The sequence below is a fragment of the Oratosquilla oratoria genome, chromosome 20, assembly GCF_046742065.1.
Source record: "Oratosquilla oratoria isolate Oo_2021 chromosome 20, ASM4674206v1, whole genome shotgun sequence".
Lineage (NCBI taxonomy): Eukaryota > Metazoa > Arthropoda > Malacostraca > Stomatopoda > Squillidae > Oratosquilla > Oratosquilla oratoria.
Genome location: NC_134796.1, coordinates 461701 through 486133, shown reverse-complemented (window position 1 = coordinate 486133; position 24433 = coordinate 461701). Strand labels below are relative to the sequence as shown.

Sequence of the window (24433 nt, the reverse complement as noted above, 5' to 3'; positions counted from 1 at the left end):
TCGTGGGGCAATGTACTGCTAGATATGACCATGGAGTACACAATGACCCAATGGGTCCATGAAAACACAAGGTACAGAAATAATGAAGAGCCATCGAAACTAGATCTAATATTTACAACAGAGCCTGAAATAGTGCATAAAGTCCAGTATGAGACACCAATTGGAAAGAGTGACCATGTACTCATCGAAACTATACTAAAGGAAGAAATAGACATAGAGAGGAACGAAAAGCATAGGAAAGGAAGACTGAGGTACAACAAAACAGACTTTACAAAACTAAAGACATTCTTCCGGAATGCAAACTGGGAAATATTTTTACAGGGAGGAAACAGCAGTGGAAGAGAAATGGAATATATTGATGGAAAACTACAATGAAGGGGTAAACAGGCATGTACCAAGACAAAAGCGAGAGAGAGAGTACATTAAATGTTGGTTCAACAAAAGATGCAGTGAGGCAAAAGACAGAAGGGACAAAGCTTGGAAAAAGTGGAGAAAAGACAAAAAACAAAGCAAATGGCAAATTTATGTTAACTATAGAAATGAGTACGTTAATGTGAGAAGAGAGGAGAAAAGGAACCATGAGAAGGATATTATAGACAAATGCAAAGAGCAACCCAAACTATTCTATCGGTATGTGAATGGTAAACTTAAAAACAAACAGGAATTGGTGAAACTATGCCAAGGAAACATAGAATACACAGAAGATTTAGAGATGGCCGAAGTCATGAACAATCACTTTAAATCTGTTTTCACCAGAGAGAAAATACCGAATTGTGACATAGACAAAAACAAGAAATCTCCCCTCATGAATGAGTTTACAGCATCACTAAAGGAAATATCAGAACATTTATCAAGGCTGGATGTCAGAAAATCACATGGCCCGGACGGTATTTGCAAATTGGATTCTAAAGGAGTGCAAAGAAGAACTAACAGACAAAATACACATCTTAATAAACAGCTCACTCAAAGAAGGAAAGATACCCGAGGACTGGAAAAACGCTAACATTGTACCAATACACAAAGGAGGAAACAAAGAAGAACCCACCAACTATAGGCCAGTATCACTAACAAGCACCATTGCCAAAATTTGTGAGAAAATAATCAAGAATAGATGGGTAAAACATCTGGAAGACAATGACATATTAAACCCAAGACAATTCGGATTCAGACAAGGAAGATCATGCTCCACAAACTTAATATGCTTTTACTCAAGACTAATAGACATAGTGCAAGAAAGAAATGGATGGTCTGTTTGTGCATTCATAGACTTGCTAAAAGCCTTTGACAAAGTACCACACTGAAAACTACTAAACAAACTGGAAACACATAGGAGGAATACAGGGAAACCTACTAAAATGGATAGAGGACTTTCTGACTGGTAGAAAGATGAGAGTAGTGCTCAGAGAAAAATATTCAGACTGGAAAGAGGTGATCAGTGGAGTACCGCAAGGATCTGTGCTGGCACCAATAATGTTTGCTATCTATATGAATGACCATGGATGAGGACGTGAACTGCTACATGAGCTTCTTTGCCGATGACGCCAAACTGCTAAGGAAAATAGAAAACTGATGAGGACTGTGAAGCACTGCAAGAAGACCTAAATAGGGTATGGAACTGGAGTCAGAAATGGGAAGTGGACTTTAATACTAAGAAGTGTAGCATAATGGAGTTTGGAAAAAGCAAAAACAGAATATCAGGCAAATATACAATTGGAACCAAAGAAGTAAAGAAAGTAGGATCCGAAAAAGATTTGGGAGTAATTATCCACGAACGACCTGTCCTATGATATACAGATTAACAAAATTGTCGGGGAGACTTACAATTTGCTAAGATCAATAAAAGTGGCGTTTACATACTTGGACGAAGACATGATGAAAAAAATATTGGTTACATTGATAAGGCCTAGATTAGAGTATGCAGCGACATTGTGGTCCCCCAGTACCAAAAAGAATATAAAGAAAATAGAAAGAATCCAAAGAGCAAGCTACAAAAATGGCACCTGCACTTGCAAACCTATCATACGAAGAGAGATTGGCTAAACTGGAGTTACCGACACTGGAGCAAAGAAGAGGAGAGAGGTGACCTATTGACCATCTACAGAATCATGAAAGGCACAGAGGTACTCGATAGTGAGAACTTACTTAACTGGGACAAAAGAAACACAAGAGGACATGGAAAGAAAATAAAAAAAACATAGCTATAGAAGAGAACTGAAGAAAAACAGTTTTCCTCATAGAGTTTTGGACACTTGGAACAAACTGGACAATGAAATAGTATGCGCAAAAACCATTCATGAGTTTAAAAACAAACTAGACACTGCAAGATACAAAGGCGGGACAACACGAGCATAGCTCCCCTTCCCGCAAAATACAACTAGGTAAATACAACTAGGTAAATATCTATATACATATATATGTATATATATATATATATATATATATGTATATATATATATATGTATATATATATATATATATACGTGTATATATATATACATGTATATATGTATATGTATATATATATATATATATATATATATACGTGTATATATATACGTGTATATATATACATGTATATATATATATATATATATGTGTGTGTATATATATATATATATATACATATATGTATATATATGTATGTATATATATATATATGTATGTATATATATATATATATTATATATACATGTATATATATATATATATATACATGTATATATATATATATATATATATATATATATATATATATATATATATATATATATATATATATATATATATATATAATCACGAAGAACCTACAGTCGGAATAAAAAGGAAACTTTAGATGAATGTTTAACTTCTATATTTCGTCTAATAGCTATAGCCCTCTTCAGGAAAGTACAGATTACAAGAATTTGCAGAGACATAAGTACAATGAGATATGAGTAGAAGGGGAACACGCACAGTTAACACGCAGATGTTGATATACAGGATACCAAGTTACCAAGCCTTTGTGTTTCCTCCAATGTCTTCTCTTTCCAGGACCAGTTTTTTTAGACAGAAATTCGGTTGCAGCATGGGTTCTAATTCATCTTCCTGTTTTGGCCAACTTGTACATGGAGTACTTTGAGTGCACTCTGTTACCCACCATCAAACCCACCTGAGATGATTTGGTTCCGTTACGTGGATGACATTTTCTCAGCGTGGGATGATAGGTGGGGTGCGTTCGAGGTATTTCTGGACAGGTTGAACCATTTATCCCCAAACATCAAATTCAAGACGGAATGGGAAGAATGTCATCTGATCCCTTTCCTAGACATTTTAATTAGAAGGATTGATGGAGAATTATTTTTTACAGTTTATAGAAAACCCACCCATTCAGGTAGTTTTCTTCACTTTTTTAGCAACCATCCCGACAAAGTCAAGAAGAGTGTTGCCTTCGGCCTTTTCTTGAGAGCTTTTAGGATTTGCAGTCCTAGATTCTTGGACCAGGAAATCAACCTCATCAAAAGGCAACTTTTGACTTTGGCATACCCGTCCTGGTTCTTGGATCAAGCCCTCAGCAACGCCAAAGCCAACCACTTTAAAAATTCAGTTCCCACCACACAACCCTCTTTCAAAGATGTTTTAAAAATTCCATATTGTAACTCCATCAGTTCTTCTTTTAAATTAATTCCCAACAAGCGTCTCACAGTTGCCTATCATTATCCTAACACGGTTCACAAACAAATTGTTAATGTTCATCAAAGGTTGAAGGGAAATGAGTCCCCAGGAGTGTATAGCCTTCCTTGTAAAGATTGTGATTTAATGTACCTTGGTCAAACCGGAAGGGATCTTAACACCAGGTTAATGGAGCACAAAAGATCCATTAGGTATGCCCAAGAAAATTCCGCGGTGTTCCAACACGTCAGTACCAAAAATCACAGTCTTGACTGGGACAAGGCCAAAATTTTGTTCAAGTCCAACTGTAGTTTTAGAAGTGAAATTGTTGAATCAGCCTTAATCGAAGAATGTCCGAACTTGAACATCTCCAAAGGTCAATGGTCCCCGGACATTATCTCACGGCTAGCTGTGAGCCGCATGGTTAAGAATTATCACCCTCCTGCTCTTTTCCCATGACCTCACACCTCCACCCACACATCCCCTCACCTCTGACTCCACCCTACGTGACGGGTCGTCCTGTTTTTACTCTGCATGTTCCCCTTCTACTCATATCTCATTGTACTTATGTCTCTGCAAATTCTTGTGATCTGTACTTTCCTGAAGAGGGCAACAGCTATTATTAGCCGAAATATAGAAGCTACACATTCTTCTAAAGTTTCCTTTTTATTCCGACTGTGGGCTTTCGTGATTACTAATTACATATGTGCTACAGCATTTTGTCAAAGTTATATATATATATATATATATATATGTATATATATACATATATATATATATATATATATATATATATATATATATGTAGTATATATATATATATATATATATATATATATATATATATATATATATATAATGGAAATCCTTGATAGGAATGATTTACTAAAAAGTGACAATGGAAAAACAAGAGGACACAAAAAAACAACTCAAAAAGGATAACTATAGAAGATATCTGAAAAAAAACAGCTTCCCACACAGAGTGCTGGATATCTGGAATAATCTAGATACACAAACAGTGTGTGCAAACACTATTCAAGATTTTAAGAAAAAAACTTGATGCTGAAAGATACAAAGACAGGTCACCACAAGCATAGCTCCCTTCCCATATAATACAACTAGGTAAATAACTATAGACCGGTCTCACTAATAATCACTATAGCCAAAATTTGTGAGAAAATTCTCAAGAATAGATGGGTAAAACACCTGGAAGAAAATAATTTAATAAACTCAAGACAGTTTGGGTTCAGACAAGGAAGATCATGTACCACAAACTTAACCCCTTCCATACGGTGCTGCACACGTAGGCGTCATGGACTTAGATCTCGGTGGCAGCAGCCAATGCCAGCCGTACGACGTGTCGTAATAATACTCGCATCATAAAATATAGTCACCGCTTATATCGATCGTTCTCTCTTCACCCGTAAATTTTGATAACCATAGAAAATGCGATTACAAAAGACTTAGAAAGAATGTCATTATGGAGGGGCGACTACAATAAATATAATCAAGACGCCGATATGGCAGCCTCGCGAATACACTCGCTCCCCATGACGCCTACGTGTGCAGCACCGTATGGAAGGGGTTAATATGTTTTTACTCAAAACTAATAGACATAGTGCAAGAAAGGGATGGATGTGCTGATTGTGCTTTCCTGGGCTTACAAAAAGATTTTGACAAGGTACCACACAAAAAATTATTTAAACAATTGGAACATATAGGAGGGCTACACGGGAACCTACTAAAATGGATGGAGGACTTCCTGATTAGTAGAAAGATGAGAGTAGTGCTCAGAGAAAAATATTCAGGTTGGAAAGAGGTGATCAGTGGAGTTCCGCAAGGATCTGTATTGGGTCCAATAATATTTGCTATTTATGTGAATGACATGGATGATGATGTGCAATGTTACATGAGCTTCTTTGCAGATGACGCTAAATTGTTAAGGAAGGTAAAAACCGAAACAGAATGCAAATCACTATAGGAAGACCAGAGTAAAGTATGGAATTGGAGTTAGAAGTGGGAAGTGGACTTCAGTATTAAGAAGTTTAGCATAATGGAGTTTGGAATAAGTAAAAATAGAATATCAGGACAATATAAAATTGGAACTAAGGAGGTAAAGAAAGTGGAATCTGAAAAAAGTTTGGGAGTAATTATTTCAAACAACTTGTCCTATGATAAACAAATAAACAAAATTGTCAGAGTTATAACTTGCTAAGATCAATAAAAGTGGCATTTACATATTTGGACAAAGAAATTATTAAAATATTAGTCACACTGATAAGGCCTAAACTAGAGTATGCGGCAACATTGTGGTCACCCAGTACCAAAAATAATATAAAGAAAATTTAAAAAAATCCAGAGAGTAGCAACAAAAATGGCTCCTGCACTTTAAATTTTGTCATATGAGGAGAGACTGGCTAGAGTTACCGACTTTGTAGCAAAGAAGAGAGAGAGGCAACCTACTGACCATTTATAGAATCATGAAGGGCACAGAAATAGAGAAGAGGACATGGAAAGAAACTCAAAAAACATAGTTATAGAAGAGATCTGAAGAACAGTTTTCCACATATAGTGGTGGACACTTGGAACAAACTGGATGAAAAAATAGTGTGTGCCAAAACTATTTATGAATTTAAGAGCGAACACTGTGAGATACAAAGGCAAGACACCAGGAACGTAGCTCACCTTCCTGTAAAATACAACTAGGTAAATAAAGGAATTTTAAGCATGTGCAGAAAATTATTTCTTTATTTTATTATTATTATGTTTTTTTACATACATCTATCTTTATCACAATTTTTTTTATCTTCATGAAAAATATGCTGGTTATTTGTAGTTGCCATATACTAGAAGGCCAGATACAAGAGCTTTTACTGTAGAACATTTTCCCCTCAGTGATAGCTTTAATCCCCACAGCATCAGCGGCATATGTTGTATGCTGCAGTTTAAAAAATTCTCCAAAAATAGGCATTATGTTGAGGGTCAATTCTGTGGTAATGACCAAGTAGCCCTTTCCATTGGCTATACAAGGCACCTAAATTTTTATTTATTGACAAAACTGGCAACCCTGTCAGCAATTTTTCAGGGGTAACTTGGGGTATAAAATCTGCCTTTATGACATAATATAGGCGATTCTGGTGTACGAAAAAGCATGAGGAGGTGAAGCTATACTTCAACAGTTAGGCAGGTGCTATTTAGTACGTATTCAGACATACTGAACTGGCAATTTCTCTTTGTAAATTTTTGTTATAAATGCATAATACGGGGGGGGGGGGAGTTATATACAACATTCGCCCGGCGACATATGGGTGAAAGTGAAAATGTGTAAAAAGAACTCATGTAAATGAAGAATTCCTGGATATTGTGATTGATTATATCATGACATACCAGTATGAATATGTTATGCTTGATTTGTTTTGACAGAAGTGTTATGCTTGATTTAATTTGACAGAAGTGTTATGGGGAAGCACAGGCTGCTAGACAGAGTTTACGAAGAGCCATGGATGAAGAGAAGGTAAAAGGATTTGTGGAAACCCTTGTGGCCAAGAACATCACAGAAGGCATCAATCACACGTATGTATGCAGAGGTTGTTCTAATCATATGTAAGATTCAGTGAAAAGTGTTCTGGATCATATCAAACCAAGTGTAAGTTTTTGGATGAGAGCATAAAAATAGAGGCAAAATTAGCTTGAATTAGGAATGGGAGGGTAAGAAGGAGGAAGGGAAAGAAGAGAAGGAAATGAGAGTGGGAGAAATGTTTATATCTATGCAAATGATGATGGTTGTTGTTATTGAGTTACTCATGAGGCAGTGATGAACCATGCACCACAAATCCTGGGTTCAGACTGCCTGGTCCTAACTCTTATCCCTGTTTCTTTTAAAATTAGAAACTTTTGTAATGCATTCTGCCTAGAACTCCTCGCATGCAACTACTACTCCGAGCAAGTACATTGACTTCAGAACCAGGAGGTCAAGGGTTGGGGGACTGACTACTGGGGAGAAGGGATGAAGTATTTTGTTTCCACAGCCATGTGTTGTTGACTGGGATACATTACCACTTCTAAGTAGGACTGTACTACAATGTATTATGGGCATACTAAAGTACTCCCTTGTATGGTAACAATCAATAAAACATTTGCATTGATCATGTGTCAGTGGCATAGCTAGAGGGGAAGCAAGAGGAATGATCACTCCCCTAAGTACATTTTTCAGAAGTGGCACCTTTGGAGTAATTTAACACCTAAATTCACATCTGTAATGTATTTTTATTTATTTATTTATTCCCACAATAAACCTGGTATTTTAAGCTATCTCCTCTAGGAAACCAAAACAAATTGTGATGTCATAACATAACATCTGACTCTGGACAATCCTGTAGAATTTCATCTTTGTCACATAAATTATTCAATCAGTCGTCTGACCCTGTATCCCCCAGGAAGCTAGCCACAGCTGTGAGTTCAGGCTAAAAGTCAATGAGGAGATTTTGTAGTGTTTTCTGGGAAGGGTGGAATGGTGTATTTACGAGTCTGTTGTCAGGTAGATTATGTGCTGGTAATGGTTTGATGTGAGGTGGTTACTTGAAGATCAATGTGTTAGTGCAATTCTTTGTCTTGTGAGTGATTTCTCTGTTGGAATGATTTCTAGAGCAATTTTGTAAAATATAGTTTGGCAGTCTATTGTGGAGTGCTTGTTTTGAGATCTAACAGTGTACATGTTTTTGTATGGATGTATTGTGGAGCACAAGTACTTTGGCATGCCCAGGAAGCACATTCCAGTACATCCTAAGGTCATCTAGGCATTGCCAGGTAGTGGGCTGTTGCACAATAAATTTTATACTCTTCAGTTTTTTTTATCTTATTTTTTAAGTTCAGTTTAGTATCAAATTGTTCATAATAAAATTCTCTATAAAGATATATGCATATCAAGTTAAGGGGGGTACTGTGGGAGGTCTTGCAGATATATGGGATGGGGGCTGTTGAGGGCAGTCATGAGTTTTTACTAGAGTAGTAGAGCCTGTGTTAGAAAGGGAAATGGAGAGAGCAAGTGATTTGAGGTAAAGGTGGGACTATGTCACGGCTGTTTCATGTCACCATGGTTGTTCAATGTGTACATGGACAGGGTGGTGTGGGAGGTGGAGGTGAGGGTAATGGGGAGAAGACTGGAGATTGTTAAAAAAAAAATGGAGAAAAGTGGGAAGTGAGCCAGTTGCTGTTTGGTGATGACACTGCACTTGTGTCAGGGTCAGAGGAGGGATTAAGGGAGTTAGTGACAGAGTTTGGAAAGGTATGCAATAGGAGAGAGTTGAAAGTGAATGTTGGTAAAAGCAAGATGATGAGAATGAATAATAATTATAAACATTACTGAAAAACCCAAATATCTTTAGAGTAACATTGGATTTCTTCTATAGTATCAGTAATCTGTGTGGAAAGCTATTTTTTTTCAGGTCTCTTCTGTAACTGTCTTTCTTCAGTTTTTTTTTCTTTCATGTCCTCTTGTTTCTCTTCTGTCCCACTTTAGTAAGTCATCTCTATCGAGAATTTCCATCCCTTTCATGATTGAAAATGGTCAACAAATTGCCTCTTTCTCTTCTCTGTTCCAGTGTTGACAGATGTAATTTCTCCAATCTTTGTTTGTATGTCAGATTTGACAGTGTAGGTGCCATTTTTGTCACTGCTCTTTGGATTCTTTCTAATTTTCTTATGTTTTTCTTTGTGCTAGGTGCCCATAGGCCTTATCAGTGTAATGACTATTTTTTCTACCAACTCCTCATCTATGTAGTCGAAGGCCACTTTCATTGATCTCAATAAGTTATAAGTCTCTCTGAATAATTTATTGACATGTTTATCAGGTGTCAAGTCGCTTGAGATAATTACTCCCAGGCGCCTTTCTGAATTGACTTTTTTGACTTCTTTGTTTCCAATTTTATACTGTCTCGATACTCTGTTTTTACTTTTTCCAAATTCCATTATGCTACATTTTTTAATGTTGAAGTTCATATCACATCACTGAATCCATTCCCATATTTTGTCTAGGTCATCTTGCAGCAATCTGCAATCTTCTTCTGTTCTTACTCTTGAGTAATTTGGCATCATCAGGAAAGAAGTTCATGTAACAATTTACTCCCTCATCCATATCATTTATATATATGGCAAACATTAAAGGAGCCAATCGTGGCTTGCAGGACGCCACTTATCACATCTTCCCAGTTCGAATTTTTGTCTCCAAGAACCATTCTTATTTTTCTCCCAGTTAAGAAACCCTTCTTTCATTCCAATAGTTTATCTTGTATTCCTCCTATTATTTCAATTTTTCTTATTAATTTTTTATGTGGTACTTTGTCGAATGCCTTCTGCAAATCCAAGAAGGCGCAATCTGCCCAGCCATCTCTTTCTTGTATTATCTCAATTAATCTCGAGTAAAAGCAGATTAGGTTTGTGGTGCACGATCTGCCACTTCTAAAGCCAAATTGTTTGGGGTTTATTATTTTATTTTCTTCCAAGTGTTTGGTCCATTTGTTTCTGATGACCTTTTCGCATATTTTTGCTACTGTGCTTGTAAGGGATACCAGTCTGAAGTTTGTAGGATCTTCCCTATTTCCTCCTTTATATATTGGTACTATGTTTGCATCTTTCCAATCTTGCAGCACCTTTCCCTCTTTGAGTGAGAAGTCAATTATCTTGTATAGTTTATCTGTCAGTTCGTCTATACACTCTTTCAGTATCCAATTTGTGATTCCATCTGGTCCATGCGATTTCCTGACATCTAGATTTTTTATCTGGTCTCTTATTTCTTTTTGTGTTACCTTTATTTCTTTCATCATGGGTGATCTTTCTTGTTGTCCATCTTCCCAAGATTGTGAGCTCTCAAGTGTAAAAACAGACCTGAAATGTCTGATCATAACTTCTGCCATCTCTGTGTCATCTATATATTCTTTATGTCCTTCATGCAAGAAGAAGCTGAAGGAGGAGTGGGAGGGAGTGAAGGATAGAGTAGAGCTAAGTGTGGGGGAGGAATGGGGATGGTTCAAGGAGGGAGTCACAAAGTGTGCAAGGATGGTGTGTGGAACAAGAAGGACAGGAGGAAATAGAAGGAAGGGTAGTGAATGGTGGGATGAGGAAACAAAGAAGGTTGTAGAAGAGAAGAAGCGAGCTTTCACAGATTTGTTACAAAATAGGACGAGGGAGTCATATGAGAGGTACAAAGAAAAGAAAAGAGAAGTAAAGCAAAAGGTAAAGGAGGCAAAGAGGAGAGCAGATGTGAAGTGGGGTAAGAGTATGACAAAAAAAATTGAAAGTAATAAAAAGATGTTTTGGAATGAAATTAAGAGAGGAAGAGGAGGTGAATCAAGTAGAGAAGAAAAAGTAAAAGGTGCAGATGGAGAGATGATAATGGAAGAGAAGGCAGTAAGGGGAAGATGGGCAGAATATTTTAGGGAGTTGCTAAATGTTAAAGAGGATAGGGAGGGAAAGATAGTTGCAGTGGGAAATGCGAAGAAAATGAGAGTGATGAGTGAGGAAAAGGGAGGAGAAATAAGGAAGGATGAAGTGAAGGCAGTTGTTAAGATGATGAAAGCAGGTAAGGCACCTGGTCTGGATGGATGCCATTCAGAATGTCTAAAAAAGGAGGTACAGTGATGGTGGACTGGCTGGTGAGGTTATTTAATGTTTGCTGGAGAGAGGGTAGCATGCCGGAGGACTGGAGGAGTGCCTGTATAGTTCCACTTTACAAGGGAAAAGGGGACAAGTGTGAATGTAGTAGTTTCAGAGGGATTGGCTTGTTAAGTGTAGTTGGGAAGGCTTATGGGAGGATCTTGTAGGTTGTGTAGATCAGATCTTTGTGGTAAGACAAATATGTGAGAGAGCTATAGGAAAGGGGAAGGATGTTTTTTTGGCTTTTATGGATCTGGAAAAGGCTTATGATAGGGTAGACAGAAAGGCACTGTGGGAGGTTATGCAGATTTATGGGATAGGAGGAAAGTTTCTGGGAGCTGTCAAGAGTTTTTATGAGAGTAGTAGAGCTTGTGTCAGGATTAGAAATGGAGAGAGTGAGTGGTTCGAGGTAAAGGTGGGACTTCGTCAAGGATGCGTTATATCGCCCTGGCTGTTCAACTTATACATGGATGGGGTAGTGCGAGAGGTAAATGCAAGGGTAGTGGGTCAGGAATTGGAGATGGTTAAAGAAAATGGAGAAAAGTGGGAGGTGAGCCAGCTGTTGTTTGCTGATGACATTGCGCTTGTGGCAGGATCGGAGGAGGGACTGAGGAAGTTGGTGAGAGAGTTTGGGAGAGTATGTGATAGAAGAAAGCTAAAGATAAATGTGGGTAAAAGTAAGGCGATGAGATGTACAAGGGGTGAAAGTGACAGTAGACTGGAAGTGAGCATTAAGGGAGAGCGACTGGAGGAAGTGGATAGTTTTAGATACTTGGGTGCAAATGTGGCAGGAAAAGGTGGAGTGAAGGTGGAGGTAGAATGTAGATTGAGAGAAGCAAGTAAATGCCTTGGTGGATTGAAGGGTGTAATGAAGAATAGACATTTGGGAATGGATGCTAAGAGGAGACTGTATGAAGGAGTGATTGTGCCAACAGCACTGTATGGGGCAGAAACATGGAACATAAGAGAGGAGAGAGAAGGAGTTTGAATGTGTTTGAGATGAGGTGTCTGAGAAGTATGATGGGGGTTACTAGGCTAGATTGAGTGAGAAATGAGGAGGTGAGGAGAAGAATGGGGGTGGAAAGGGAGTTGGGAGATAGGGTTGATGAAAGAGTATTAGGATGGTTTGGACACATGGAAAGAATGAGTGAAGAAAGACTAGTAAAAGAGGTATGGAAGGCAGATGAGGAGGGAGTGAACATGAGGGGACGTCCTAGGATGAGGTGGATGGATGGGGTGAAGGGGGCTTTGGGGAAGAGGGGAATGTCTGTTGAGGAAGGACGGGAGAGGACAGAAGACAGGGGTGAATGGAGAATGGTTGTATATGGATGATGTTGTGATGCATGAGGTGGAATGGGTGGGGGGATGGGGGCTGAGGTAGTATGTGTGAGCAAAATTTGACGCAGCCCGAAGGGGTTTCTCCCATCCTCTCCTTTTATGCATGGGGGGACGGAGAGGGGGGGTCGCCGATTTAATGAAGCGGCCTTGCTGTGCATGTGCTGTGTCTTGTGACACTGCTTCTGACCCAGGGCAGTGGACAGGGTGTAGGGATGCCACGTCGTCCGGGAGGTGCTAGGATGGGAGGGAGGGTGGAGGGATGTGGAGTGTATTCAGGAATGGAATGGGTGGAAGTGATTTTGTGCCTTTTCCTTTTTGGCTACCTCCCTAGTAAGGGGGAAAAATCCTTGGTACATGTATGTATGTATGTATGTTTATCCTTTAGTTTATCATTTATATATCTGTAAAAGAGTTTAGGTTGATCCTTACCTTTGTCTATAATATCTTTTTCATAATTTCTTTTTTCTCTCCTGCATATATTCACATATTTGTTCCTAAGTTTTATACATGTTTGCCATCTGAATGTTTTTTTTATCTTTTTCCATCTTTTCCAGGCTTTGTCTCACCTGTCTCTAGCCTCGCTACACCTTTTATTAAACCAACACTTTATGTAGATCTCATTTTGTTTCTTTTTTGGTACATATTTGTTAATTCCTTCCTTGTACTTTGGATATGTTCCATTTGTCTTCCATCTTTGTTTCCTCTTTAGAGAAAAATATCCCAGTTTATGTTTTGGATATTTTTTCTTAGTTTTACAAAGTCTATTTTGTTGTACATTAATCTTCCTTCTCTATGTTTGTCATTCCTATCTACATTGTTCTGTTCTTTTAATTAAAACTCTCTTAGTATATGTGGTCATTCTTTCCAATTGGTGTTTTATACTCCATTTTGTTCACAATATCTGGTTCAGAAGTTAATATTAAATCTAGTTTTGACGGTTCCTCATTGTTTCTATATCTAGTATTTTCTTTAAGCCATTCTGTTAGGGTATATTCAATGGTCATATCCAGTAGAATGTTGCTTGAAAGTTCATCTCCCAATTTAACTGTCATTTCTTCCCAGATTATGTCTTTTGTATTAAAATTGCCCATGATTACTATGTTTCCCACTCTCTTTCAGTAGCTTGTTTAGCACGATCATTGTGTCCCAGTAATTCAGAATATTCGCTGTCCGACCACACATGTGTTTTTGGTGGTACATACACTGCTTCAAATTTTCTGCTTTTCATCTTTTTGTTTGCAATTTTGATGATAATTAATTCTACATTGACTTGGCCTTCAATAATCTTTGTCACATTTAAACCCTTTTTGGTCAATATCATGACACCTCCCTGCTTGTCTGTTCTATTTTTCCCCCAGTGGTTGTATAGACCATGTCCCACTATGCTTGTTCTTTCAATTTTGTCTCCACTATTCCCATGATGTCAGGTTTTTTTGTTTCTAGATAGTCATTTAGTTCATTGATTCCAGAGATTATGCCATCGATATTTGTGTATGCCACTTTTTGTTTCATATTTTCCTTTCTTTTTTGGTTTAACCACTTCAGTACGGGACTTAAATCTCGCGGGCAGCAGCCAATGCCAGCCGTATGACGTGTCGTAATAATACTCGCATCATAAAATATAGTCACGGCTTATATCAATCGTTCTCTCTTTCACCCGCGAATTTTGAAAACCACAGAGAATGGGATTCAGGGCGCATTTGGGAGAATGTAAAAACACAGGGGCGACTACAATAAATATAATCAAGACGCCGATATGGCAGCGTCGCGAATCCACTTGCTCCTCATGACGCCTACATGTGCGGCACCGTATGGAAGGGGTTAAGTTTCCATTTTTTTGATGTACCATTTTTTCAGTCTCAAGTCCAGCACTCCCCCAAAAAACTTGTTTTTTTTCCGTCTCTGTTTCTTTGACTCTTCCACCCTTAAGGTCACTACTTGTAATTGCTCTTTGACCTTTTCCAGTTCATCATTTTTATTTTTGTCCTCATTTTTCATTCTCTTGTTTTCTCTTTTAAGGATTTCAATTTTGCTCTTTAGGTCTCTTAATTCTTTAATCGTTTCCTCATTACTCTTACGCAAAGTAATAAATTCCCCATGTACAGGTTGGTAATCCAGTTTTAAATCTATAATTTCTTCCATTAAGTCATTTACTTCACGATTTCTTAATGCATTACTATGTCTAAGCTTTTACCTATTTCACCTGGGTTTCTTTGGAACCCTGAAAAAAAGTCACTTTCCCACCTTTGGTTTTTTCTCGGAGTGTATCAAGCAATGGCATTTGGGGATGACACCTCTAGGACTTTCCACTATACTTACATCCAGTCCTCGCTTCGTAGGTTCATTTGTTATTCTTTCCTCATTTTCTTTCTCCATTTTGCCAAAAAAATATACCTATTTTAAGAACTGGAAAGGCTTTTATCGGCCATACGAGTACCATAGCCTACCCATCCTGTTCAATAACAACTGGTGTTCTTTTGTCCATTTGGTGGGAAGTGTTGCTGGGGCTATTTTGAGTCTGTAATGAACCATGTGTTGAGTGTATCAAGGTATGGCTCAACCATGTGTTGAGTGTATCAAGGTATGGCTGTATTATTTCTGCAGCTTTTATGATGTGTACATGTGATTGTTATGTTGTCTGCATAGGAAGAGATTTGTATTTCTGAGGTGTCTGGTGTGGGTATATCATGCATGTATAGATTAAAGAGTGTGGGGGATAGAACAGAGCCCTGTGGTACTCCATTCTTAATGTTTCTGGTGTGCGATGATGGCCATTATATGGCACATAGATATTCATGCTTGCCAGATAATTGGCCAGCCATCTTTTAGTGTTATTGTGCATGTCTGTGTTATATATTTTGTTTGTTAGATTGTGGCGGGTGGTTGCATCAAAAGCTTTACTAATGTCTAATGTTATAAGAAGTGTTCTATGATGGGGCCTATCTGAATTGATGCCATCTAATATTCTTTGCATGAGGTTTATTAGAAGAGTGTTTGTGGAGTGTAGTGGCCTAAAACAGTGCTGTGGTGAGTTGAAGTATGAGACATTCAGTGACTTTGGAGGGGGTGCAGAGAAGTGTGATTGGGCAGTGTGATGTTGGGTCTTTATTGGGATTTGGGATTGTGATTATTTTCCCATGATTCCAGATGTCAGGTGAATAGCTGTAGTTTACAATGTTTGTGAGTGCGTGTATCCCTTGTGCTCCAATGTGTTTTAGGTGGATGTTACTTATGTTGTCAGGGCCACAGGGAGATGAGTGCCTGAGGTTATGTATTATGTGTTTTGTCTGACTGTCTGTGAAGGGTGTATAGTCTGAGTCTATGGGAAAGTCTTTCTTATGTCGAATGGTGCATCGGTCGTCAGGGTGAGAAGTGAGATGGCTTGTCTGTATTTACCTGGTTGTATTATACGGGAAGGGGAGCTATGCTCGTGGTGACCCATTTTTGTATCTCGCAAGATGAAGTTTGTTCTTAAATTGTTGTATTGTGCTTGCACACAATGATTTATGTGTGTGTTTGCTTGTCTGTTTGAGGGTGAATTATCTGTTATTGTGGTTATTGCTGTGTGAGAGCGTGTTGTGTTACTGTTGGATAGTGTAATGATGTTGAGTGTTTTGTACAATTTGCTGGTGTTTGTTTTGTGATCAAGTGTATTGACAAACTTTTGCCAATATTGTGTTTTTTGTTCATGTATTTTATTGGTAATCTCTGTGTTTAGTGTTTGTATTTGGTCTGCTATGTTTTGAGGGATAGGTGTGGGGGTATTGTGTTAAGCCTGTCTCGTTATCTGATGAGGCCTTGGATTTCTGGTGTGATATTGGGGCTGTGTGATTTTCTTTTGCCTCTAGGGATATATCTCTTGTCTGCATTTTGTATGATTGTATTAAAAGTGTGTACAACATTATTTATGTTTGTGATTGGTGTACTGTTAAGTGTCTCAAAAATTTTCTGTCTCTTCAGTAAAAGCTTCCCAGTTTGCTCTCTTGTAATTGGTGTATGTGTGTCTGCAGTCAACTGGGGTGCATCTTGTTTTGGTGGTGGTGATGATTAGAAGGTGGTCAGATCCAAGGGATCTGACTACTCTCCATGAAGTTGTTGGGGTTAGACAAGGGGAGCAGAAGGTATCAGGAGAGGAGGGGGTATAGAGGGCTTTGTGTGGGATATGTGTATGATTATGTGTGTTGTTCATGATGGTCAGTGAGTCAAGTTCAGTTTGCATATCAAGCCCTCTGTTTGTGTCAGGGCTGTTGACATATCAGGCCAATGACTTGGCTTTGAAGTCACCACACATGATGAGGGTAGGGATTTTGGCTAGTTGATTAAGTTGAGGTCTGAAGGTGTTTGGAACTGGGAGATGACTGGGGGTGGGATGTATATGTTAACTATTGTCAGTGCTGATTTGTTACCTGTACGGATTAGAATAGATTGGATTTCTGTGGTGTTATCTGTGGTAGGGAGGAGGATTTTGGTTGTGGTGCTTGTCCACAAAACAGATGGATTGGTGGATCAGGGTGATGAGTCCACCGCCATTACTGTCAGTCCAGTCTTGTCTAATGGTGGTGAAGCTGTGAAATGATGGTGTTTTCTGCGAGTGTCTTAGTTTTGTTTCTTGTATGACGGCAATGTGTATGTTGTGTTGTTTGAGGAAGTTTTCGAGTTTGTGTTTTTTGTGTTGATGCCATCAATGTTGTATGTGTTGTATTTTGCTGTCTGGGGTTGGGGTGTTGATGAGGAAGGTATAGGATTTGGGTCAGAGGGAGGGAGAGGTGTGATTGGGGACAAAGGAGGGGAAGGATTGATTGAGGACAAGGGCAGGGCGAGACTGGGTGTGGGCAAGGGTGCAGGCTGTGGTTGGGAAGATGGGAGTGAGGGTATTGGAGGGCAGGTAGAACATGTCTGTGTTTGTGTATTTGTTTGTGTTTTCAAATGTAGAAGTGAAGTGGGCCCAGTTTTTGCATATGTTGCATTGAACTGAGCCCTTTGTCTGTTTGCATGAGGTGATGGGTTTGGAGCATGTTGGGCATGTGTATTTTGTGGTGGGCCCAGGATTGCTCTCTACATCTCAGTACAGAAAAAAACATAACAGTGGATATCGTGAAAGGATTGTGGTACTCACCCAGGTGATCGAAGCCCCTTCTGGGGATAGGTTCCACCTGCATAGTGCTGGTGGCCAGGAATGTTTACTGCTGTTTGGCCCTCAACCTTGGGGTTGAGAGGTGGTCCCACGATGAAGACTCAGCATTTTGTTTTTTCAACTCATTCTTTCTCTACACATTGCCCTGTATTCTGCTTTAGATCTATAATTTCATTTAATAGTTCTGTAATCTCTTGATTTCTTAGAATATTTTTACACCTTATTTCCCTTTCCAAATCTATACCTTTACCTAGTATTCTATCTTCTCTTGCAAACCCTGAAAAACAATATCATCGTACCTTTCATTTCTTTGTGGCATTTCCATATATCAGCTCTTTTTTTAGATGACCCCTAACAGCGATTCAACTTTGCTCACATCTAGTCTTCTTTTCATTGGTTCACCATATTTTTGTCTGTCTTCACCATCCTCCATTTTAAATCGTTACTGCTGGGTGAATTTACTCTAGTAAATAATTTCAGTCACTCTATAAGTAAAGCACCCCTGTCCCAATACAATACCAGACTAGGTATCTCCTGATAACATAAGTAACATCCACCTAAAACACATTGGACCACAAGGTATACACGCACTCACAAACATTGCAAACTACAGCTATTCACACAACACTATACCCGACATCTGGAAGCACACCATTCCAAAACCGAACAAAGACCCAACAATCCCAACATCGTACCGCCCAATCACACTTCTCTGCACCCCCTCTAAAGTCATTGAACACCTAATACTTAAACTTGTCACACCACATATTCCCCTTGCTGACTCACAACACGGTTTTAGGCCACTACACTCCACAAACACTCTTCTGATAAACCTCACACAAAGAATTTTAGATGGCATCAATTCAGATAGGCCCCACCACAGAACACTTCTTATAACATTAGACATTAGTAAAGCTTTTGATGCTATCCCCCACCACAACCTAACAAATAGAATATATAACACAGACATACACAATAACACCAAAAGATGGCTGGCCAATTATCTGGCAGGTAGGAATGCTTACGCGTCATATAATGGCCAATAATCGCACATCAGAAACATTAAGAATGGAGTACCACAGGGCTCTGTTCTATCCCCCACACTCTTTAATCTATACATGCATGACTTACCCACACCAGACACCTCAGAAATACAAATCTCTTCCTATGCAGACGACATAACAATCACATGCACACATCGTAACACAGACAAAGCTGCAGAAATAGTCAAGCCATACCTTGATACACTCAACACATGGTTCATCACAAACAGACTCAAAATAGCTCCAACCAAATCTACAGCAACACTTCTCATCAACTGGACAAAAGAACACAAATAAGGTAGTAGAAGACATATTTGAAAAAGTAGGTAACTTGGCAAAAAGTGAAAAGTACAATAAGATATGGATAAAAAGAGAAATGAGTACTGAGGAATTAGAAAAAGAAAGGGCACTAAGAGAAGAAGCAAAGGAAAAAACTTGAAGAGATCGGAGACAGAATGCAAAGAATTCCAGTGGAGAGTAATAGACTTGAGATTAAGACAATGGCGCATCAAAACGAAAAAACCAAGGGAAGAAGAAACCAGGGAGAAGGAAGAGAATTAAAAGTGGCCTATACCAACATTGACGGACTAATTTCGGGACTGAACGAACTCAATGTTTATCTGTTAGAAGCAAAACCAGACATAATGGGAATTGTAGAGACTAAACTAAGAGGTGAAATACCATCCACTATTATCGGACAAGGTTTATACAACCACTGGATAAAAAACAGGGACAAGAAACAGGGAGGGGGAATCATGTTCTTGGCCAAGAAAGACCTAAAGGTGACAAAAATTGCAGAGGGCAAAGGTAATGTTGAATTGATCATGATAAAAGTCGAAGGCAAGAATATGAAAAGTAGAAAGTTTGTGGTGACGTATGTGCCTCCAAAAACAAGCGCTTGGAAAGAAAACTAACATACAAAAATGCTAGATGATACAAGAAAATCACTAAATGAGATACTAATGGGTAAGGGTAATCTGGTAATTATGGGGGACTTCAATTGCAAAGAAATTTGTTGGGACAGCATGACAGTGCAAGGAGGAGATGACTTGTGGGGCAATGTACTGCTAGATATGACCATGGAGTACACAATGACCCAATGGGTCCGTGAAAACACAAGGTACAGAAATAATGAAGAGCCATCGAAACTAGATCTAATATTTACAACAGAACCTGAAATAGTGCATAAAGTCCAGTACGAGACACCAATTGGAAAGAGTGACCATGTACTCATCGAAACTGTACTAAAGGAAGAAATAGACATAGAGAGGAACGAAAAGCATAGGAAAGGAAGACTGATGTACAACAAAACAGACTTTACCAAACTAAAGACATTCTTCCGGAATGTAAACTGGGAAAAATTTTACAGGGAAGAGACAACAGTGGAAGAGAAATGGAATATATTGATGGAAAACTACAATGAAGGTGTAAACAGGTATATACCAAGACAAAAGCGAGAGAGAGAGTACATTAAATGTTGGTTCAACAAAAGATGCAGTGAGACAAAAGACAGAAGGGACAAAGCTTGGAAAAAGTGGAGAAAAGACAAAAAACAAAGCAAATGGCAAATTTATGTTAACTGTAGAAATGAGTATGTTAATGTGAGAAGAGAGGAAAAAAGGAACCATGAGAAGGACATTATAGATAAATGCAAAGAGCAACCCAAACTGTTCTATTGGTATGTGAATGGTAAACTTAAAAACAAACAGGAAATGGTGAAACTATGCCAAGAAAACATAGAATACACAGAAGATTTAGAGATGGCTGAAGTCATGAACAATCACTTTAAATCTGTTTTCACCAGAGAGAAAATACCAAATTGTGACATTGATAAAAACAAGAAATCTCCCCTCATGAATGAGTTTACAGCATCACTAAAGGAAATATCAGAACATCTATCAAGGCTGGATGTCAGAAAATCACATGGCCCAGATGGTATTGCAAATTGGATTCTAAAGGAGTGCAAAGAAGAACTAACAGACAAAATACACATCTTAATAAACAGCTCACTCAAAGAAGGAAAGATACCCGAGGACTGGAAAAACGCTAACATTGTACCAATATACAAAGGAGGAAACAAGGAAGAACCCACCAACTATAGGCCAGTATCACTAACAAGCACCATAGCCAAAATTTGTGAGAAAATAATCAAGAATAGATGGGTAAAACATCTGGAAGACAATGACATATTAAACCCAAGACAATTCGGATTCAGACAAGGAAGATCATGCTCCACAAACTTAATATGCTTTTACTCAAGACTAATAGACATAGTGCAAGAAAGAAATGGATGGGCTGATTGTGCATTCCTAGACTTGCAAAAAGCCTTTGACAAAGTACCACACAGAAAACTACTAAAAAAACTGGAACACATAGGAGGAATACAAGGAAACCTACTAAAATGGATAGAGGACTTTCTGACTGGTAGAAAGATGAGAGTAGTGCTCAGAGAAAAATATTCAGATTGGAAAGAGGTGATCAGTGGAGTACCGCAAGGATCTGTGCTGGCACCAATAATGTTTGCTAACGATATGAATGACATGGACGAGGACGCGAACTGCTACATGAGCTTCTTTGCCGATGACGCCAAACTGCTAAGGAAAATAGAAACTGATGAGGACTGTGAAGCACTGCAAGAAGACCTAAATAGGGTATGGAACTGGAGTCAGAAATGGGAAGTGGACTTTAATACTAAGAAGTGTAGCATAATGGAGTTTGGAAAAAGCAAAAACAGAATATCAGGAAAATATACAATTGGAACCAAAGAAGTAAAGAAAGTAGGATCTGAAAAAGATTTGGGAGTAATTATCACGAACGACTTGTCCTATGATATACAGATTAACAAAATTGTCGGGGAGACTTACAACTTGCTAAGATCAATAAAAGTGGCGTTTACATACTTGGACGAAGACATGATGAAAAAAATATTGGTTACATTGATAAGGCCTAGATTAGAGTATGCGGCGACATTGTGGTCCCCCAGTACCAAAAAGAATATAAAGAAAATAGAAAGAATCCAAAGAGCAGCTACAAAAATGGCACCTGCACTTGCAAACCTATCATACGAGGAGAGATTGGCTAAACTGGAGTTACCGACACTGGAGCAAAGAAGAGAGAGAGGTGACCGATTGACCATCTACAGAATCATGAGAGGCACAGAGGTACTCGATAGAGAGAACTTACTTAACTGGGACAAAAGAAACACAAGAGGACATGGAAAGAAAATAAAAAAACATAGCTATAGAAGAGAACTGAAGAAAAACAGTTTTCCTCATAGAGTTTTGGACACTTGGAACAAACTGGACAATGAAATAGTATGCGCAAAAACCATTCATGAGTTTAAAAACAAACTAGACACTGCGAGATACAAAGGCGGGACATCACGAGCATAGCTCCCCTTCCCGCAAAATACAACTAGGTAAATACAACTAGGTAAATACATACCTCATCTCTACATCAACAACACTCTAATACCACACACAAACACACCGAAAATTCTTGGTGTAACATACGATACATCCATGTCTTTCAAACAACACATCACAAACATGAAAAACAAATGCACATCTAGACTTAACGCACTTAAGTCAATCACTGGAACAACATTTGGACAAAACAAAGAAACTAATACAACAATATACAAACAATGCATACGCTCAGTGATGAATTATGCGAGTCCTGCATGGGCTCCTAATCTCAGTGAGACACACCACAACACCCTTCAAATCATACAAAACAAAGCCCTAAAAACCATTACAGGCTGCACAAATACAACACCTACAGACCATTTACACCATGAAACAAAAGTCCTCAAAGTCAAGGACCACCTCGACATGAGAGGCACACAAACACTTGCTGCAGCCACCACAAACACATCACACCCGCTACACTACATAGCAGAACACCCACACACACCAAGAAACATTAAAACAACACCCAAAGACCTGTATCACACACAGATACTCTCTTCTCTTCCTCCACAACCACCAAATACCAGCCTCCGGAAACATATTCATAATCATATCACTCACCGCTCCATTAACACACTGAAAGACAACACACTACTGCATGCCAGACCCCCTGATATCCACCCTTCTGAATCCTCTCTCCCACAAAAGGACAGAGTCTACCTGGCCAGACTGCGGTGTGGCCACCACCCAGCACTTCTAAGCTACCAGAAGAGGCTGGATGACCGCATTGTGAACAGCTGCCCAGGATGTAACACTTTACCCCATACCATACAGCACATAATGGAAGACTGCATTATACACAATCATGCACGCAAACAACACAACATACACTATAAAGGATTTGTGGGAAAACCCAGTTTTGGCTGTAGCATTCCTTGGGGAGACGGGACTGTTGTCTAGGGAATGACAACAACAACAACAACTTAGCGAAAAAAAATGCTGTACTCCAGAGCTTGTTCTAGACATCTGTTCCAGAATGTGGTTCATTGGTGTGTCAAAGTTTTTTTTGACTCCTTGAAGACCAGCCAGAAGAGTGGCATGGGCCATATAAAGTATTTGAAACCACATGCTAAAGGAGACAACAATCTGGTGTTTTGCTTGCCAAAATTGATCCATAGGGACATTAGGTGCTAACCACTTGCACATAAAAATACCTTTATCCATTTTATTCAGTGAAGGGAAACCCTCATTATTCAAAGATTCAAAGCTTGTGTACATTACATTTCTCCATGTCACAACAGGTACCATGCAGACAACTTTATTCAACTTAACTACTTCAGTATGCTGGTGTTGGCGTCTCTCTCTCTCTCTCTCTCTCTTTTTTTTCAGTTGCACACGAGTTACCCTGGATTCTGTGAACTGGTTTGATCATGTTTTCTGTGCTTATTATTACTCAGAGTAAAAGAGAATGAGTAATACTGCAGTGACTTTATATTTGATAATGCAAGTAGTGTGATGCATTGTTTATATGGCAGCCAATGTTGTGTGCAAGAATTTGACTCATACTAAAGTGGTTATTTGGTAGTCAAAAAGTTAATATGTGAGTCCAGTTATGAGAGTAACAATTGAAAGGTTGATGGAGATTGTGAATATGAGAGAATGATAAACAAATTTACATTTACTTGGTTGTCTCATTGTTGATTTAATTCATAGGGTACAGACATGTGGTTTAGGTGGTATGAAGCCCAACACAGTTATTCTTGGATGGCCATATGGTTGGAGACATTCTCCAGATGAAAGATCATGGCGAGTGTTTCTGGATACAGTTCGTAATGTATCAGCAGCAAAAATGGCCCTCCTTGTTCCAAAGGGCATCAACTTCTATCCAGATTCACAATGCAAGGTTAGACAAATTGTTCATTTTTATCTAGTTTGAAAGAATTTTATATGCCTTTTTTTTCCCAATAGATGTGATTAATACAACAGTATCAACTTAAGAAACAACTAGTAACCATAGTCATAGCCATGATTCCCCCCCCCCCTTTTTTCAGGTTTCTGGAACAATCGATATTTGGTGGATTGTTCATGATGGAGGACTCCTTATGCTTTTACCATTTCTTCTGCGTCAGCATAAGGTAATGTTTGAATTTGCCTATATGATTGATTTATGCTTTGCGTTTGAAATAAATCAATTGCCCTGATTTTTTTCC

The 24433-nt window shown here is 38.6% G+C and overlaps 2 protein-coding genes across 3 annotated transcripts in view; both read left to right on the top strand.

Moving 5' to 3' along the window:
* Nucleotides 1-2119: 2119 nt before the first annotated feature.
* On the top strand, nucleotides 2120-23183 carry LOC143036598 (uncharacterized). The gene is made up of 2 exons (XM_076204166.1): nucleotides 2120-2378; nucleotides 22246-23183. The coding sequence occupies exon 2, from the start codon at nucleotides 22335-22337 to the stop codon at nucleotides 23181-23183; it is 849 nt and encodes a 282-aa protein (XP_076060281.1). The 5' UTR covers nucleotides 2120-2378; nucleotides 22246-22334.
* Nucleotides 7105-24433, top strand: part of LOC143036360 (solute carrier family 12 member 4-like) — a 58613-nt gene continuing 41284 nt past the window's right edge. For both annotated transcript variants that reach the window (XM_076203609.1, XM_076203608.1), the window contains exons 1-3: nucleotides 7105-7221; nucleotides 23937-24126; nucleotides 24275-24358. In XM_076203609.1, the coding sequence (XP_076059724.1) occupies nucleotides 7148-7221; nucleotides 23937-24126; nucleotides 24275-24358 (348 nt within the window). In that variant the 5' untranslated portion in view covers nucleotides 7105-7147. The remainder of the gene's footprint in view (nucleotides 7222-23936; nucleotides 24127-24274; nucleotides 24359-24433) is intronic.